Raw genomic sequence first — 20,346 nt, 5'->3', positions numbered from 1 at the left:
GTTCTACAATTAAAATACTTTCTTTAAAAATGTGGATAAATCTGTCACCAGAATTAGCAGGTCTATCAAGAGTCAGCAGATATCAGAAATATCTCTATCTATATATCTGTCTATGGTTGGTCAACTGTTACAGCTAAAACCTTGATCTCAAGGTCTCAAGATATATCTGTATCACAAGATATGTCTGCTTGACAAACGTCAAGATAGGTTAAGGAACAAGCTACACAAAATAAACCCCCAGCTGGTTTGTGTTTTTATTTTTAAATGAGACTCAGCTGGTACAACCCCTTTTAACAAAACAGCAGATCTGATATATTACAGTTTCTTCCAGAATCCCTTCAGAATTACTAAAAAGAAGTAAAAAATGTCAACTGACTATAATCATACCATCAACAGAATTTAAAAAGTGCTATCAGCCACATGGCTCTTCGTAGCCATCAAAAAAGGAAAAACTGTTAGCAGGAAGAAAACGGGGAAAGAAAGTGTGAGGCAGACAAATTACAGCATAGTATATAAGAAATTGGGTGGGAAAAAAAAGAAACTTAAGAAGTTTATAATAAAAAATCAGGTGAAGCACATCTGATATCTGTCCTTTTTCTCTCAAAGAAAAATAACAGCAGTTATAAAGACAGTTTCATCCAAGACACAATGAAACTACATGCCTTGATGAATTGTGCTCTCTGTTATTCAGGGTAAAATCTCCCCAGATTTTTCTGAACTAGGAAGTTCCAAAATGGAAAGAATGCTGCAATCTCTTTACCTGGAGAACAGAGCAGGCTATATCTTCACTGAATTCTGTGAGAAGTCAGGCGATAAGGTAGGAAGAATTTCTTACTGGTGGATTTCTTGATTGGATTTTCATCGGCATTTGGAATCTCCCCATGGCTATAAGGGATAAAAAAATTGCTTGTAAAGGTTAAAAGAGTGACTAGCCAAAGATCAGCAACTTAGCTTCAAACTAAATGTTGATTTCAACCTACAGTTTTGCACGTTCAAGCCAATTGCATTTGAACACTGGTACTTTAAATAGACTTGCTGGGTGGGGCTGATGGAGGTTTTAGTATGGAGAGTATAAGGTTGAGGATGGCTGCCTCAAACATTGTACTTTGCCCACAATTTTCAAAAAAGCCTACCTCAAAATATGGAGGATTCCAGCTGAACTGAGCTGTTAAAACAAACACCCTGATTGGAAAAGGAAGGTTCTGAAATATTTCCATGGAGTTTTCACATTTTGAGTATTTAAACATTTGAACAAGTTGAAGCTGCCTTGCACTGATTTAGTATCATTAAATTTGGGCTCCATGTGGCTCGGAATGATCTGTTCTAGCCTTCTCCTAGCCAGCATAACCAATTGTATCCAGAATCTCAAGCAAAGGTGTTTCAAACCCCATTTCAGAAGAAGTGCTATTCACAGTAGGATAAAGTTGAAGGAGGTTAATAATATGGAGTCACTTTTATTCTTGAAACCTGTGTAATTAATTCTGTCTTTAGGGTGCACGAAGTTATTAAATTTTCGCCAAAAAAATGTGTCACTGAAAAAACAGGTTACATAAATTGGTATAAATATGTGTCTGTGACTTCAGATGAAAGATGCTTTAAGAAATAGGAGTGTTTCTTGTGCAACTTCTTTAATTAGGGCCCATAGTATTTCAGGCATAAACATAATCACTTGAAGATGTGCCCCATTTATTTCACTGGATCTTATTTCCAACAAAGTTTTTAGAAAGTGTCAGAAATGCTTATCTGGAAATGACACCTATTGAGAATTTTGGGACCTTTAGAGGTAAAGGTTTTGGAACACAAAGTTTTAATCCTCAGCATGGTTACCTGGAAACAAACATGTTGCACTAAAGTTGAATGTATTCCTTGTACTGTATACAAACATAATCCATATGTTTGTTTACAGCAAGTCAGCAGGTCTTAAATTATATACTTTTAAAGCAATTAAGTACATTGATTATTTTTAGTTTAGGAAAAAGCTATAAGAATTGTTCCAATTTACTGTAGATTTACTAAAATCACATATAGTATAGCCCAATTTTTATGATCAAAATTTATATTTATGCCAGCTGGTTGGTTCAACATTTTAAAATAATAGTTTTATAAATATTTGATTTTCTTTTCTTTTTAAAGAGAGGAGCTTTAAAAGGAGGAGATTTTCTGAGGCAACAAGGTTCATAAAGCTTTTTTGTCCCTCTGGGAACAGATAGCTCTGAGCAACAACACCAAACTTTAGTACAAAGTATGAAAAATACCTCATAAAAATGTGATGATGGTCAGGATAAAAACACTAACAGTATCAGCAATTGCTGAAAAATGCTGTCACAACAAAAATTTTAGATGCACATTATGAACCCCTGCTTTAATTCCACCCCAATGTATTTAAACTTTGCAATTTACATTAACAATTTAGTTGCCAATTATATGTAAAGGGTAGAATAAAATATACAGAATGTATTTCAGTTACAGTATCTTAATATATGCTGTCATTCTGCCAATATCAAAAATACTGCTCAAGCTGTGCTAAATTGAGAATAATTTATCATTGATCCCAAGGAGCTAAAGAGTTACTGTTCCTTGGGATTCTTCCAGATGACCCACCTTTTGCTCCCAATCTTCTGAATTTACTTTAAAATCCACCAAGTTTGACTCTATGATTTATTTGGAGATCAGGCCACAATGAGCATGGGAATGTTTATATGCTCATTAGACAGTGGAGCTCCAGTGAAGCTTGCTTCTAGCTACCCCTTCAAACCCACACATAAGCACACAGCCATTTCCCATCTTCACAAAAAGAAAAGAGAATAAATTACTAGTGTTCCCTCATGATTTTGCACCTGTCAGAGTAGCAAACTTTCAGTGCTTTCCCACCTCCTAATGATGCTGTTCTAGGTATTTGGTATTAGGGTTTCTTTTGTTTTATCAGGCCAACGTACTACTATGGACTGGGGTGAAACAAACATTGCCTCCAATTTGTCTTCCCTCCCTGTCTTTTCAAGCACGGCAGCATTTGTGAAGGGTTTGTGAAGCAGGATTTGCTGCCTTGAAATAGCAGTCACATCCATGGATACAGCCATCACTGGGTGGGGAATTCTGGGAGTTTAAGTCCACACATCTTAAAGTTGCCAAGGTTGAGAAACGCTGCACTAAACAATACACACTTTGGTAGTAATACCTTTCCTCCCATCTCTTCCATCTGTAGCTATGGAAGAACGGCACATATTTTTGGTTTGACCTGCAGGATTATCATCAGCTTTTCTATCAAGAAACCCTCCATCCTTTGAAACTATGCAAGCAAGCACAAGTAAGTCATAAGACTTTTTCATAGTCTCTCTCTACCCCCAAGGAAAATAGCTTGGGATCATAATTAACAAAATATGTATAAATGGGAGTAACAGAGTTTATCTAAACATCAGCCAGGCATGGTTTTTGTTCAGAAATATCTCCCAGTTCCAGGCATTTCATGGATTTATAATTCCTGTGCAGTTATTCTGTTTTCTGTGCAGCTAGTGTTTTGTCTGTCTGTCTGTCTTTCCTCGATGGGATGTTAATACGTTTGTAGAAGATTTGGAAATATTTGTGGGATGCTAAAATGAAAGAATAGCCATGTATCAATCAGCTGAAAATTCATTTTGGGCATCTTGCTTACGTAGGCTTTTAAAAACCTCTTTTCAAGCTCTTTTTTTCTTTTTGGATGTATAACAGAGAAGAAAATTTAATATATTTCTGTCATAAATACAAACTTTCTGGCAATTAGTTTTGGAGAAGATTAAGCTGATGATTAGGGTGTCATCCAGTTCCTTAGTCATTATTTTTAATTCATCCCATGTTTGCCTTCCATCTTTCTTCCTGTTTTCTTACTTCTCCTTCCACCTCATAACCCATCTAAATTTAGAAAGTACATTCCTTGGGCAGAGACAATATATCTCCCAGTCACAGATTTCAAGACTAACTAGTGAACCAGCATTCATTTTCCATGAATATAAATTTGCATTTCAGTGAATCTGGGAGAATCTGGCATCTCTATGCATATGAGGGATCAATTCAGATTTTTGTTTTTCTGTTGTATCCATCCATTCAGCCATTCTTCTGGTTTGTTCTATGTTCCCTTCGCTGAATTTGCTGTAACCATCAAGACTGCCTGCTCATTCATTCATTCATTCATTCATTCCTATCTTGCTTCTATGCTCTTCCCAAATGCTTAATCCATATATTACATAAGTTTTTATCAACTAGAAAAACCATTAAGAGATAAATCCCCCAGGGGTATTTGAGAACAATTTTGCTTTTCAGAGCAGGAATATTCAACCTTTTTTTCAGCCAAGACCTCTGCTTTGCCTTTGAATAGTGTGTAAGGGGCCACACTCTAAAATGTTGGTGGGGCCTGGGCAAAAACTAAATTTGATTTAATTTATATTTAATTACAGTTAAATAAAATAAGTATTGTTAATATTATTCCTCATGAATTTAATAATTTCCTACTCTGTCAAATAAATCCTGATCGTACTTAATCCTTTTATGTACATGGAAGAGTGGGAATTATTTTTCTATGCAGAGCTATCTTTTCTCAGAAATAATTTTTCAGGAGCCACATCCTGCCGGTGGAAAAAACTTGAAGCTATTTCTCTGTCTTCCTACTATGGTACCTCTGTTTCTTTTTCTTTCCCTCCTTGCCCACTGAGTTGCTGAGCTGCTAGAAGAAAAACAGACCATTGTTGTCAAAATTACATATCTTTTGCGAGAAGCTTTGAAATAAGGCTGAGGTCACAAACATTCCTTGAGTGTGTGTGTGTCGGTATATACTGTATATATAAGTTTTTCATTTTTATAATGTTTTAAAGAGCCAAAAACAATAAATTAACAAAGGCCATATGTTTGTTCTTACATCAGTCCTGTTTCTGTGGGAATAAATGTAGTTAGCAAGAATTCTTTTACATTGGTAATTACTCCTTGAATTTATACTCTATCATGCTTCCAACCTAACTCTGCTCTGAGGACATCTCACTTTAAAATGGTAAAATACGTCATGCAGCCAATTGTTATTTTTGAAGAAATCACAAGAAAAAGAAGTAGATGAGAATAAGTATAAGCATAACTGAATAACATACATGTTTTAAAAGCTTGGGAAAACTATGTACTAGATCACCACTCAACAGGGATTGATAAAGGGAGTAACGTATAGGGGACAAGAGAGAGATGTGCCACAGGGCTACCATTACTTCTGGCTTCTTTGCACATACAGTATCCAAAAAATATTTGCAAATGCATTTTTTTTTCCTTTTTATATGTTGGAAGTTTACTATAGCAGAACTGGAGGTTCACAGGGATCTGTCCATGGACAGTATGAACCTCGTATTTCTGGCCTTATGTGAATGAGGCTTTGGGCAAGTCATAAAGTTAAGAATGATGCTAATAACTGGATCTTATCACTGTTTGGTAAACAATATCAGAAAATTCATTACGGTTATGCTAGGTAAACATGGCTATCAAAATATAGAAGGAGTTGGAAACCAAAAGATGGAAAATGCTTTGTCTTATGAGTTATAATTTAATCAGAGAGTAGGCAGCATTCTTTCAAAAATACTATAGCATCATCATATATGCTAGATTCTGCAGCCTAATCCTAATTCAGTAATCCTGACCCCAGCTCAGTGTTACTTTATCATGAATCTGTTTCATGGGACTCTTTTTTCTCCTTTAAAAATTATTTTATTTTTTGATATTTCACATCTAGCTATCTCTATCCACTATCTATATATTTGTCTGCGTATCTATGAATAGATGGGAAACATCAGACCAGAGATATTTAAACATCTATTATATTCTATCAATTTTTGAATCCAGTTATAGAGAAAGAACTCTTTTCAAGTATGGGATGGAGAAATTACTGGGCAATTTCTAGCTGACCATCAGCTTTCTGTTAATTTTTGAAAAGAAGGCTAGAATACGCCTTTGCCTATGAGTGTTTAAGAGTGAACTAAGTTCACACTTTACTGAAGTTACAATGAAAATCAAACTGAATTTAATGTTAAATAATTTTTTTTGCATATTTATTATTTAAGCAGCAGTCACTGGGGAAGGGTGTAGTTAATTATTATGATTTCAGCAGGGAAGAAACAGGAATATGCAATGCTTCTTAAAGGGAAGGAATCCCTTCATCTACACTGGGAAGAACTTTTACACACATGCAGACGCATGCACATTTGTTCCTCATATGTTCAGTTTTTCAACTTTTTAGTTAAAGTTTGGCTTTATTTGTAGTTTTAATGAAATGAATACTGCCATAAAACCTGCAGGAAGTGTCATGGACAGATTTCTGCCAGGACCACCAAAATATTAGGATCCTTTTTGGCTGATTAAAGAGACACGAACATTGAATAAACTTGACTTATTTTTATTGTCACGACAGCATCATTTCAGATATACTTCATTTCTCTCTCAGTTTTGGTTCCTCCTGCCAGTTGTTGCAAGGCTTTGTTAAGACCCTTGTAGGCCCTTGCTGTAGTAATCAGATAATTAAGAGTTCTAAAGGGATTCCCTGGACCTATATACTTCAATACATCACAGAGAATAAGTCGCAATAAATACACACAGAATAAAGTAGTAATATTGTAGATATATTTAATTTTAGTACATACAAATTTTGACTTTTCAGATTTTTTTTGTGTTTTACATTTTTGAAGGCCCCCAAAGTTTTGTAGGCCCTGGGTAACTCTGGGTCTTTTTCTCTCTCTCTCAGCACCCTTCATCCTAAGCTGTATCACTATCAGTAGCTCTTCTAGTCTAAAACTCCGCCTCTGCTTCAGGGGGAAGGGTTTGAGGAGGAAAAGTATCTATCTACTCATAAGAACAAACAGCAGGCAGGGGAGGACATCCCATCTCTATTAGTTACTCTCCCCTGTCCATTTCTGACTTCATTTGGGGAGTCTCTGTCCCCAGTCAACAGTAATCCAACAATCCTCTTCCAATACCACCTCCTTTCTCTCAGAATCTGAAGAATCAATAGGTGCTAAAGCTGCAATGCAAGAGGGTTGGGTTTGGTTGGGTACTGAGCATAGAACTGTTGTAGGAGTGTGTGAACATTGACTCCTATTTTCCATGATCTGGCTGTTTCTGCTTAGTCCTGCCAATGAAATAGATATTCCTGTCTGCCTCTCCTGTGCCAAGAATCCAAATATGTTCCACCTCAAATTATTCCTCCCCCCACATCAACATAGATGGTGGTGGTGGTGGTGTGGTAGAATTGTGTAAGATGTAATGGGGCATCTTAGGACAGGAGGAAAATCAGATTTATCTTTATTGTAATTGGAAGCTGCAATAGAAAAGTGACTGGATTGACCAGTTCAAGTGCTGGGAACAGTCTAAGAAGCTTGGCATCCAGCTTTTTAGACAGTCATGTACCAGGAAGAACTCTGATAGAAAGCCAGATGAAGTCTCCTGCAGCAATGGTGAGTTCAACAGTTTCCTGGCAACGTTGATCAGCAGTTTGTTTGTAGGAAACCTTGGCAAGTTTCGAGTCACTATGTTGCCTGGAGTTCCTGGAGAAAGTGATGTGAATGGTAGCAATATAAGGCTTGAAATGAGGATATATGAGTAATAGAATGAACTGAATTATTACAGTTATTCAGGCCAATTTTCTTCCTGACAGTTTTAGTATATAAAGCTATCCCATTCCCAATTTTATAAGAAAATACAAAGGAGACACCAAATAAACTTGGTCACAGATGGTGGGCAGAAACACATCTGTACATTCAGAAATTGGCATTATTGTTTATAAGAATTTGCCATCTATGGTTGCACCCTCAAAGAGACAAGTCATATTTGTATGCAACAGAAGAGTCTATGGTATTGCCTGTGATGCCAAAATCTATTAGGAGCTGAAGATGTATTGCAGAGAGAGATTGAATTTGAAATAACTGGAAGGACCAAACATTGGTGCTGATCTTCAAAGATCTGGACCCCATTTAATATTCTGATTTTTCCACCTGAGACCCTGGCCCTGGAGGAGGACATTGAATCATATCCTGACAAGTCAGCTCTGGAGTGTTTAGGGCATCTGTTACAAAATGCCCCCCCCCCACCTTTCCAGAAGTACAACACGTAGCTGCTGCCTCTTACAGGGGAGCCTTAGCAGGGCAAGCTTACTGAAAATGGCCAGATTCTCCACAATATAAACACAGGAAGTTTTTTATGGGAAGAAAAGGTTGCAGCTTAATTGTCACAAGTCTGAGGGGCTATGGATTTCTGAGCCCCCTGGATCTGGTGATTTATCATCTTTAGCTCTTGATGGGGCAGGACTCCCCCAGACAGAATTGGTGTGCAATCTTCTGCTTGAAGAGCAGGTGGCAGCCATGGGCAGTGGGCCCTTTGCATGGATTTGTCTTGTGTGCCACTTGCATCCTGGACTAGTGTTAGGGCCAGAATATTAAGCCAATTATATGTGTATTTGTTTTTATAGAATTGTTACGTAGTGCCTTGGTTATTTTTTTCTTGCATTGGATTACCTTGATAGAAATGCCAGATCTCATTTGATTGCCAACCCTTTGGCTGGTTCATCAGAGACAGTTTTCAGCCTTGATAGAAAGTTAGGTATTTGTTGTATTTGGCTGCAAAAGAGGAATCGTCTTTTTGCAGGTCCTCTGGTCAAAAAGCCAATTATAAATCATGCACAGGAGCAATCTATGGAAGATTGTCCCATCATTAAAGAGGATTCACATTAAGTGAGGTTGTTGATAAATGCCTGGATTTGCCATCATAGTTGTCAGACAAGGAGGTAAGGGACCATCATTGGAGAGCAGCAGTTGCTACTGCTTCTGTCACTACTGGTATAGGACCTGAACTTGAGTAGGAGGCAGCACTGCAGTATAAGCAGGGGTACATTCTGGCACATCTGTTTTGCTAAGGGATTCAGTGTCAACTGGTCCAACAGGGCCATTACCTGGGTGTGATGCAGTATTGCTTGATTCAAATACTGGAGCCAGGCATGGGCAATTTGATCTACAGTCAATAGCCGGTTGCTATAGTGAGATGGGAAGCCATATAGATCAAGCTAATAAATAAAATAGAGTTGCAAGGGGTTTGGTAGCCATGGTCTAGGTCTAGGAAACTTGTTTATCCTCCCAAAAAAGGGGGAATAGGAAGAGCTATTTTTTGTGTCAAGCTTCATCTAGACCAATACTTGAACTAGGAAGCTAAAACACAGAGATTCAGTGACCCAGCTCTTGATAAGGTCATTGTATTGCAGATAGTAGAAAAGCTGCTTAATAACAAAGAAAACCAGCTACTGTAAACAGCAAAACTTAAGCCCTATATGTAGGAGACCCAAGATTCTCATATTTTTTTTCCTGCCTATATATTGTAATGGACTGAGGACCACTAATTTTTCTACAGGAGGAACAGTTGACACCTGTGCTTTGTTATTGCAATGGACCACTCTGGTCTCAGGCCCTTTGACCTCATCTACTCTAACTCTCTGGAACAGAGTCCTCTCAACCAAAAGTTTTTCCAATTAGCTATGACTGAAAATCACTGATTAATTTACTTTCCAGTAATTTTTCTAATGCATTGAAAAAGCAATACAAGCCTGATTTATAAATATTAATGTGAAAGAAGGAAAGGATTTAAGCACTGATTAGAATTATAGCAATTGGGTTCATTTCAGAAAAAGAAAAGTATTTGCCTCACTGGGATTTCTGTCATGAATTTTAGAAGGTCACTTGTTAATATGTGACTGGTAAAATGGGGGATTCACAATGAGAGCTTAGAGTACTGTATATGTAGAGGCAACAATGTTTCTGCTAAGCAGCCACTCTCTACAATTTATCTGTTCATACGTTAAACACAATGGGCTTATTATTTTTTTATCCCTTTAATTTTATTTCCCATCTGGCCTGGTGGTGACAGTAGAACATAGCATAAAGAGCATAACTAGAACATTGCAAAAAGCTATAGCCACATGATCATTACAAGCAAATTCATCAAAGTGCAATATTTGAAATTCTTCCACTAGCATAACTAACAGCCCAAATGGAACATAACAAATCAACACATGTGAAGCAACTTTTGATATTGTTCTTGAGCTTACTTTTATGGCCACATGATTTTGTGTTTTAAATTCATTATAACACAGATGAGGTTCAAGCTGTATCCAATCAAGACCAGAGTCAGCATATTGTGATTGCATTCTTCCAAAGTCTGTCCACCATCCATGAATACAAAAATTGAAGTGGAATCCTGGAATCAATGTCTAAGGCATATATTAACATTTCATGGGATTGCAGGCCTTCATCAAAATGCTATTTGATCATCAAGAAGCTCACCTTACTCTGAAATAAGAACTGTACATTGTCTAGTTACCCCCTTTGTATATAAAATTGGACTGTACACACTCAGTCACAGTAGCATGGTGATTCATCTGTAAAAGTTAAAGAACAAGAGAAACACCAACATTGTCTGGCCACTTCATAATTCCTGAAAAATAAGGAGAAGGAGAATAACTCACAGTGAGTGGGTGAATGTGAGGACTTTTCCCTAAAATTAAAGAAATTAAGGCAAACCTCTCCTGTTCTCTAACACACAAATCTTTTTGTCCAATGGGTCATTGATAAACCATCTCTGTTACCCTTGCTGAAGACCATAGGCTGGAAACCATTAGATGCTACAGTACTTTACAAGATGACCTTTCATTAAAGTCCTCTAAACTTTGCCCTTTCTGCAGGTGGCTATGTTTCTATGATTAGGAAAATGTTTAAATGATGCAAGCATATAGGTGTTGGCTGATTACATTTTGTGGCACAGTTCCATATAAGTGGGACATGGGTTGAGCTAGTATATGCAGATGCTCTTTACTGAGCCATCATTCAATGGAAATGGTAAAGATCTCCTCCTGTTGAGCAGAAACTTCAGCATAGCAGGACACAGAAATGTTAGGACAGAAATTAGAGAGCTTGCTCCATTTTTACCTAATGTGGATAACCCACTTCCTTATTTTCTCATTGCTTCCACCATTCTGTTTTTTTGCATAAGCAATCTGTTAAAAAAAAGTTAAAATAGCTGCATAATATTTTTGTTTGCTAGCACTCACTAAGAGCTATGTGAGTGGAAACATCCAGTGTCAGTGCAGATTTTATTCTTTTGAGCTTGTAATGACTGATATAGATCTTCTGCTCTGTTTTGATGCTTTTATTTTATTTTGACAGGAGGAGGATGTTTTTGCAAGGGGTAAGCTTAAAGTCTAATTTAGTTATTTATAATTTTTACCTTCCATTACCCAACTTGGATATTTTACTTGGACATCTTCAGATATAAATATTTTGAATGAAGGAATCAATATATTAAAAAGTAACATTAAGAAAATCATTGGTGAGAGGCTACACTTAAATATTTTGTCTTAGTAATAACCATCATGCAGAGAGGTTTAAGGCAGCTCCTGTATATTAGCCATATAACTTTTATGATTTTTAAAAATTTTACATCGTATAGAGTCAGTGCTTACCAAAACCAATATTCAAATGCATAGTTCATAACAGATCCTTCATTTCTTCAGTTCGTATATGAATGCTTTACAATGTAACTTTCCTTGAACTCTGAGCATGGGGTGAGTCTATTGTTTAAATAATCAAGACATATTAATGACAAGGAGAAATGTCAATGGAATTGAAAGGAGAGACCCCAAGGTATATTTTTCATAGAAATAAACAAGTGGGATATGCAAAATGATGGTGCAGTATAAACTTTTCTGCTTAAAGTTCCAGTCATTGAGTTGTGTTGTCTTCCATTCCATTCTCTCTCCATATTTTCCATCTCACTCTTCCCAGGCAAAAGATTTGGTTTTCTTTAGCTAATGAAATTGCTGAATCTTGATTTCACTATTTTGGGAGTTCCCTCTTATGCTTTTCCTCTAATGTTTTTTGTATTTCTGTGTACCTTGGGTTCTTCAAGGTTTCCATTGTCTGTTTCTCTTTATGTGGATGCTACAGTTTTGATTACATAAGAATAATGATTTGGAGAACTAGTTTGCTATTACTGTATATAGGATTAGTATTCCAAAATGAGGTAATAGTTAAAATCTCCTTTGAATCAAACTTGTTTCTTGATGACTTCAAGGACACATCCATGTGGTTTTCTTGGCAACAGTTTGGAAGTGGTTTGCTGTGGATGGATGGATGGATGGATGGATGGATTGATCGATCGATCGATCGATCGATCTTCCAGTGTAGGCTATATTCTTGGAATTCCTTGGGTAGTCCTCAGCCCAAATACTAGACAGGACTGATTCTGTTTGGCTTCTGAGCCTAAACAAGTCAACCAAATCCTACCACCTGCTGAGGGCTTCCATGGTGTCCTTCATTTCATTGCACATTACACAGAAGTTTCCAGATAAATTGTCCCCCACGTTTTTAAAATAGCTTTTTTTGTATTTAGAGTAATTATGTCACTTAAAACAAGTACTTAATTTGATTTCTATTAAGCCCTTCTCATTTCTTTGATTTATATCTGTCTTAACATTGAGATATATTAAAGAAAAGACAATGTATTCCAGAGGGAGAACCACTGTGTGTATAATGAAAGGAATGTATGTGGTTATTTTGCTATAAGTACATATAGTAAATTGCAAACTGAATTGGAAAAGGAAAACAACAAACATATGTGGGAATTGGCCCTGGGAAAAAAAATGTTGTTTAGAGGTAGAAAAGTGTAAGGCAGTTATGGGAAGTATACCGAAGGCAAAAAATAACTACCACTGTTCTGTAGATAGAAATTAAGCTGCTAGAAAACAACATAGATAATCTGAATTGTGTTTGAGTGAGGGTAGATTTAACTTTCTGACCTTATGTGGCTAATCATATAATTAAATTCCTCATTTAACTCAAGAAGGATTAATGCTTAATTCTGATTTGATTATGAAGTCTGAGTTTAAAAACTGAGACTTGAAAACAAGTTAGGATTTTATTAAATGAGTCAATCCATATTTAGTTTCCTGGATTTAGGATTTTAAAAACCTGAATGCTGACCTGATTTTTTTGGGTCGGGGGGGGGGGGGGGCGGTAGGGAAGGGAAAGCTGGATTTATTGTCTCCAGATTTTGCTTTTATAAATTACATAAAGATGCAAAACCCAAGCAGAGTCCACATCTGGAAATTGCTTTAGGCCCATCTCTAGAACATTTTATATTATAGAGAAATATATAGAAGCAGTGCAGAATAATACATTCTTCTTTTACTGAAGTAAAAACGAAATCACCAAATAAATGAAGCCTGATATGCTATTATATGTACTGTGACTTTTGTATGAACTTTTTCAAACATTTATAGGCAACCAGTTAAAACATATTTTTCCATGTAATGGGCTGCATCTTACTATAATTGTTGGGAGTATTATCCTATACAAAGGCCATTTGAAAGTTTTAGTGTTCCAGCAAAAACCTGGAAAGCATAAACAGAATGGGAAATTAACTTATAATAGAGAACCCTCATAGTTAAGAAAAAGAAAAAAAGTGTCCTGGAAATTATTGGCATTCAATAGTCAACTGATGTGGTTCTTCAGTGAGTTGAAATCCATCAGACCAAGTCTATCTCATCCAGCATAACGTTCTGCTGGACCTCCAGAACCAATGAGGTGCTCTGAGCCTTAGGATCTGACCTGAGGGACAAATGACATCACAGGCATCATGGTGACACCACTCAAATGGCATGAATGATTAATTTATGTCAGATGCTACAGCTTGCAAATGTACTGTATAAGTAGCTCAATCATTAAGATCAGTTTCACAGAACTTTTCTCAACCTGGGGTTCTTAATTCTCTTTTAATAAGAATTTTATTAAGTTTGAAACAAAGGTAAAAACTACAAAAAAGCAAAAAAAAAACTACAAAAAGGAAAAACTAAAGTGTAAAACACAAGAAAAAAAGAATTTTGAAGATTACATAAAGAGGTGACTTTGGACTTTCAACAACAAGAATACACAACAATTTCCGTAATCAATCCCTTACTCTGTATCAAACCAAGAGCACATTATTTCTATAAATCATTCCAGTAGCACATTATAAAAATCACTAAACACAATTGCTCCTTCCCCTTATATTAAAAGAAAAAGAAATATATAAACCTCCAAATCAACTCCCCCCACAAAAACATTTATTTAATTATTTCCTTCCTACCACTATTCTATAGATATCTGTCCACTATAATAGAAATCAAATTATAAAAACATTTAAATTAAGCTATCTTAACCCTATTATACCTAAAACCAACCAATTATTATTATTATAACTTATAGATCTTAAAAATCAAACAAACCTTAAAGGCAATCCAGTAAATCTTAATCCAAATCATTAAAGAAAAATGGAATCATACAAGCCTTAATATCAATAAAAAAAAGATTCTTAATTTTTTACCCCACCTCAAAATATACCAAAACATTTACATATCTCCATATAACACACAGGGCATTTTTCATACAAAAATCAAACAGCCCAACTGCCCCCCTTAGAAACTCAGACTTCTCAGCAAAAACCTCCCAAAGAACAGAGCTTCTTTTTCCCCATAACATTCCATCAGAAAAATAACCCCATTTGTAATTTGCAAGTCAGACTGTCTCTTTAACCCCTTCAATACCAAAATGTATTTGTTGCCTGGCATTTCAACAAAAGCTTCAATCTCACTGTCAGTGGAAACAGCTCTATCTTTGGTAAAATCTTCATCTTCTTCCACAACGTCCTCAGCCAGATAACACATTTTAAAGCTGATATGTTTTGCAGTGTCCCGAATATCTTGCAAAATAGTTTGACAAGTATCATGAAAGATCTGTTTAAACTCACAGCAAAGCTCATAATGGAACTCTGAGAAAGTCTCCTTGAAATCCTCCATGTTTCAGGCAGTAGATTATGGCACCCCCTAGATACTTGCACTAGCGAGAGTAGGAGTTAATGAGTTAATGGAGAATCTCTGAAAGTTGTTGACATAAGGAAAAGTATGTTAACAAGCAGCTCCAGGGAAAGTGAACAGAAAACTAAAGATTCAAAATAGCAGATTCAACATGTAGGAAAATATTAAATCTTTCATATTTCATACAAAAATAATAACAGGGAGGCAATTATTTATTCTCAGTCCTCATCAATATCCAAATGGGAAAACAAGCCAAAACTTTAAAAGATTTTTGAAAATTAATCCCAGAAATAACGACAAGCACCAAGAGAGATCGCTTCTCCTTGCTGTAGAAAGTCTCTCTTAGGGTACATAACTTTAAAAAATTATATAAATTGAGTGATTTAGAAATGGGGTGGCTCGACCTAGTGTCCCTTTAAGGCTACAGCATGGCTTGGAAATGGTGATGTCCTGGCCTCCCGGCAGCTCTTATCAGATTGACGCAGATGCTGTTTGTGATTCTCTGGCTGCAAGTTGCCATTCTGGAGGGCAGATGGGATGATTCCAAGCTTTTTTTATCCGTGAAAATGCTCCAGACTTTGGGAAAAAACGTGCCTGTGCTCAAAAATCCAGAGCGTTGTCAGTTATGTCTGCGGAGCTCGCAGACGCAGCTGTTCTGTCGGCCATGTCCCCCATTGGAAGCCCTCAACCTGGGGTTCTTCAGATGGAGACGTGTCCTACAATTCTCAGAATTCCTAGTTAGGAATTGTCTGTGCTGTCTGAGAATTCTACAAAATGCAATCCCACACATTCAGAGGACACCAACTTGGGGAAGAACCTAAATTTCTCTTTGATCTTCAGTTCCAAGCCTGTAAGGATAAGCTAAAACAGATAGCAATACAGTAGTGGAAAACCTTGCTGTTCTAGAAGTAATTTCCTCCAGGAAGCCTGAATTCAACTTCTTTGTGTGAATAGAAATTACAGCCCACCGTTGTTATGGCAATGTTTAGCAATTTGATAAGCCAAGTATTCAGCAGGTGGGGTTCAGCTCTTACAGATCTGCAACAATCAGTTATACTGCTTAAGGTTTATGCCACAACAAATATTTTTGTATGTCAGATTCTTTCCTCTCTTTCTTTCTCCTTTAAAAGCCAAGGTGACCCAGAGCCTGGACTTTTACTTGTACAAGTGTCCAGATACCAATTTGTTCCTTGAAACATAGAGTTATAGTAAAGCAAATGTTTCAGATTTACCAATATATAGAATGGTTCCTTCACAGTTACGAATGGCATATTTTCTTACAATATAATCTAGCTCTCCCACATGGAGCTGAAGGGTTTTTTTTTCTTAAGCAGACACATCACCTGCAGCCACACAAATTTTTAGATGCAGCCTCTAGAGCCTCTTAAAACAGTGGCCAGATTGTAATTTTTGATAGGACAACACAGGAAAATTATTAGATGCTTAGCAGTAATTCTATTAGCTATTCTTACTTAATTTAAATTTCATGAAATGAAACAGAAGTGAAATCTAATTTAAGTTTTGTCCTGGTCTTGTCTACTTCACTGTCCTGCTTCTGCTCACTTTGGGTATAGCTCTTGGCCCCAAAATTCTCTACTGTCAGATCCCCCGATTAAAGGTTTCACAGAAACCCTTATCAGGGCATCTCCCATCATTTCATTCTCTCATGTTGCCAGATGGGAGGGGTGTGTGAAGTTGCAGTGTAAAGTGGTTTATTATGGCTATGGAGCTCATCAAGGACGCGGGGTTGAGATATGCCAGGAATACCATTTGGATGGGAGGAGGAGTGACATGTTTTGTGGGAAAGGGGACTAACTAAGGGGATGTAGTTTTAAATTAGGTTTGAACAGGAAATCTTTATTCACAGCTTGCCTTCTGTACCATTCATTATGCTTCATTAAAACAGTTAAAGGAATCCCAGCCTCTTGACTGTGTATGTGTGAATGCTCAAATGATCAGGTGCTGACATCTACCAAAGGACTGACCCTCCAGGAGAAAGTGATGCGATTCACATGTTTAGCTCTTGCTTGGCTTCCATTTTGCATTTGTTTAAATGAGTAACACGAGAGGAGTGCTGTTGTAAGCTCTAATTACTGATCTTCCCATCTGGATCAAGACCCTGCCAGGAAGAAATGGCTAAAAATAAAATCCATTTCTTCATGTCATAAGTTAGGGTTAGGGTTCGTTCTGGCTTTTGCACTTCCTATTTATTTATTTACTTTTTAAGAAATGAGGACAGCAGGGACTAAGGGTAGAAATCACATTATGGCTATTTAGCCCTGAAGAATCACAACTGGTCACAGTACTGTATAGAAAGATCTGTCATGCCATGAGGCAACTTCTTATGTTTTTCTGTGAGGAAAAATCTATCAGTTAAATGAAGAAGCTTAGTTTCTGTATCAGAATGGGGAGGAAGTAACTCAGCCTGCAATCCTCAAGCATCTCTTGTGTAATTATAGTACAATAAAACATGATCGTTTCCATATAACAAAATGTAACAATTAGCTTTCTATAGATTTTGCATCCCTGAAGCAGAACTCCCTACTTTCATCATGAGCAGAACAAGAAGATGACATCTGAGCCCCTAAAACTACACCCATGCTCATGGCTGAGCGAGCAATTCCAGCCAGGAAAACATCTCCCTTCCCTTTTCATCTCGTACATGATTAGTTTTGGCCAGGAGATGGGGGGCAATCAGTTTTGCCTTGGAGCTAAATAAAATAGCCAGTCCTGGAGAAAAGCAGTTTTCTAGATGTGCTCTTATGGTATGCCAGCCGGGCACTTGGCTAAAGTTGCTTTTATATGTGAAAAGTAGAGATTCCATTACAAGTTGATGTGGCCATAGTATTAGCAGGGTGGCCACGTCATTAGTGAGAAGAAGGCATTTTGCTCAGGCAGAGATAATGGGTGATCTGGAGGGGACAATGGCTGCAGTGATTCCTTGATCTGGTCCCTTCTGAGGCTGAGCTGGAGGGAAGGGATACCATCTTATTGTCAGGCTCTGCCAGTAAAACACAGATGCTAGCGTAGACTTTAGGTTCTGGTTTTATTAGAGTATAGAATGCATGCCTTAGGAAAAGCTGAGAGTGAGTGGAGCGCGCCGGAACGGGATTTAAATAGCCCGCGCCGGTCAGCGCTCCACCCCTCCTTCGAGTGTACCCCGAGCCCCGTTGCCGGTAGGTGAGGGGTCGAGCAGCCCCTCCTGTGCCTCGGGTGTCTCCTTAATTGTTTTTCTCCGGCTGGTGATGGGTCATTGCCGGGCGATCCGGTTCATAAGCTTTCTGACAGCTTGGGCGTGCCTCGTGGTCGGGTGTTGTCAAGTACTTCTCTTGCAACATTGTATCTCTTCCTTCCGTGCCTCTGGCTAGGATCGATACTTTGTTGCCAGCACCTGTTGCTTGCTTTTGTTAGTTGGTTGCCTTATCCCTTAATCCGCCCGGTGCTCATTTCTTTGTATTGTTATGTGAGCTGTTGTGATGTTACAAGCATCGCAACGGTGATCATGACATGCTGCCCCCCTTCAGAAAGGTTAAGCCGCGGGTTTGGAGGGGTAGGTGGTGTGGTAGGTGCGGATCAGGTCGGGAGCCTGGACGTCACGGGCAGCGACCCACTCAGGATGTGGAAAGTGTTTCGACTTCACGAGGTATTGGAGGGAGCCCCGCTGCTTCCGGGAGTCAAGCACCTCTTTTACCTCAAAGTGTTGCTGTCCGTCTATCATCACTGGTGGGGGGGGGCGCGTGGGTGCCACCGGGAGGGGTCACTTGCTGGCTTGAGTAAGCTGCAGTGAAATACCAGGTGCAGTCTTTTAAGATTATGGGGCAGGTCCAAGCGCACCGTGACTGGGTTCACTATTTGTGTTACCCGGAACGGTCCAATAAACTTGGGGCCCAGCTTTTTTGATGGTTGTGGTGATTTTATGAATCTGGTGGATAAATAGACCATGTCTCCCACCTGAAATGTTGGTTGCTGGCACTGGTGTTTGTCCGCTTGGGATTTGTACGCTGTTTGTGCCTCTTTAAGCATGTCCTTGATGACTGGCCAGGAAGCTGCGATTTTCTCACCCCAGTCACAAGCGGCCACTGTTGGGGATGGAGGCTGAGGTAGTTCAGGGATGGGGACGAACTCCCGGCCCGACACCACCCCGAATGGGGTTTTTCTGGTGCTCTGGTGTATCGTGTTGCTGTATGCAACCTCTGCGAATGGGAGGAGGTCTACCCAGTCGTCTTGGTGATAGTTTATATAGGAGCGGAGGAATTGCTCCAGTGTGGCATTAAGGATCTCTGTGGATCTGTCTGTCTGGGGATGCCAGGAGGTTGACAGGGCTTGCTGGGCACCTATTAGTTTCAAAAAAGCCCGCCAAAACCTCGAGGTAAATTGTGTGCCCCTATCGGTCACCAAGCGGGATGGGCATCCGTGTAGGCGGTACACGTGAACTAGGAACAGTTTCCCCAGTTGTTGGGCTGATGGGATCGAGGTGCAGGGGATGAAATGCGCTTGTTTTGAAAAGTAGTCTTTTACCACCCAAATGACCGTTTTCTTTTGGCTGGGCGGTAAGTCGACTATGAAGTCCATTGAGATTTCATCCCAAGGGCGGGAGGGTTCAGCCACGGGTTGCAGCAGCCCCTGGGGTTTGCCAGCCAGTCGCTTGGCCATAGCGCACACTGGGCAGGATGCCACATATGTCTTGACGTCTTTCCTCAGCGAGGGCCACCAAAATTGCCTCCGAGTCAGGTGTAGGGTCTTCAAGAACCCGAAATGACCAGCCTGTTTGCTGTCATGCGATCTGTTGAGGATCGCCTGCCGTTGTGAGTCGGGTACATATAGCCTTCCTTCCGCCCATGCGAGATCCTGGTCCATGGTGACCTTGCTGGGGTTGGCAAGGAGCCAGGGCTCAGTTTTTGATGCCGTTATGAAGTCTGCCCATAGCCCACCCGGTATTTGAGGTTGTCTGCATCTGGGGGCGGGTGGCGTTGTAGTTGTTTGTGAGGGGGGACCAGGCTGTCCCTGAGCGCGAGCCCAGGTGACCGCTGCCATACCCAGCTGGGAGTCGGAAAGTACTGTCCCTACGATGTCGGAGATAGGCTCCACATCCTGGGGTAGTCGGGAGAATGCGTCTGCCAGGAAGTTCTTTTTGCCTGGTATGAACTTCAGTTGGAAGTTGAACCGGCTGAAGAACTGTGCCCAGCGTATTTGTTTGGGGCTGAGGTGTTGGGGCGTACGGAGCGCCTCGAGGTTGTGGTGGTCTGTCCAGACCTCAAACGGGCAAGTCGTCCCTTCCAAAAGGTGACGCCAAGCCTCCAGTGCTGCTTTAACCGCAAACGCCTCCTTCTCCCATATGTGCCACCGCCTCTCAGTCTCCAAGAATTTCCTTGAAAGGTAGGCGCATGGCTTAAGGATTCCTGCGGAGTCCTTTTGCAGTATGATGGTGCCTATTGAAAAGTCAGAGGCGTCCACCTGCACCA

At 39.1% G+C, this 20,346-nt stretch overlaps 1 protein-coding gene across 1 annotated transcript in view; it reads left to right on the top strand.

Annotated features, from left to right (window-relative positions):
* RGS22 (regulator of G protein signaling 22) overlaps nt 1-20,346 on the top strand; it is a 97,011-nt gene that overhangs the window by 33,502 nt on the left and 43,163 nt on the right. Inside the window, exons 14-15 of the mRNA XM_063299551.1 lie at nt 692-817; nt 3,203-3,304. Coding sequence (XP_063155621.1) covers nt 692-817; nt 3,203-3,304 — 228 coding nt within the window. The remainder of the gene's footprint in view (nt 1-691; nt 818-3,202; nt 3,305-20,346) is intronic.

The sequence above is a fragment of the Candoia aspera genome, chromosome 3 (genome assembly GCF_035149785.1).
Source record: "Candoia aspera isolate rCanAsp1 chromosome 3, rCanAsp1.hap2, whole genome shotgun sequence".
In the NCBI taxonomy this organism is placed as follows: Eukaryota; Metazoa; Chordata; class Lepidosauria; order Squamata; family Boidae; genus Candoia; species Candoia aspera.
The sequence above is the reverse complement of the archived record's forward strand: the minus strand, read 5'-3'. Positions and strand labels throughout refer to the sequence as shown.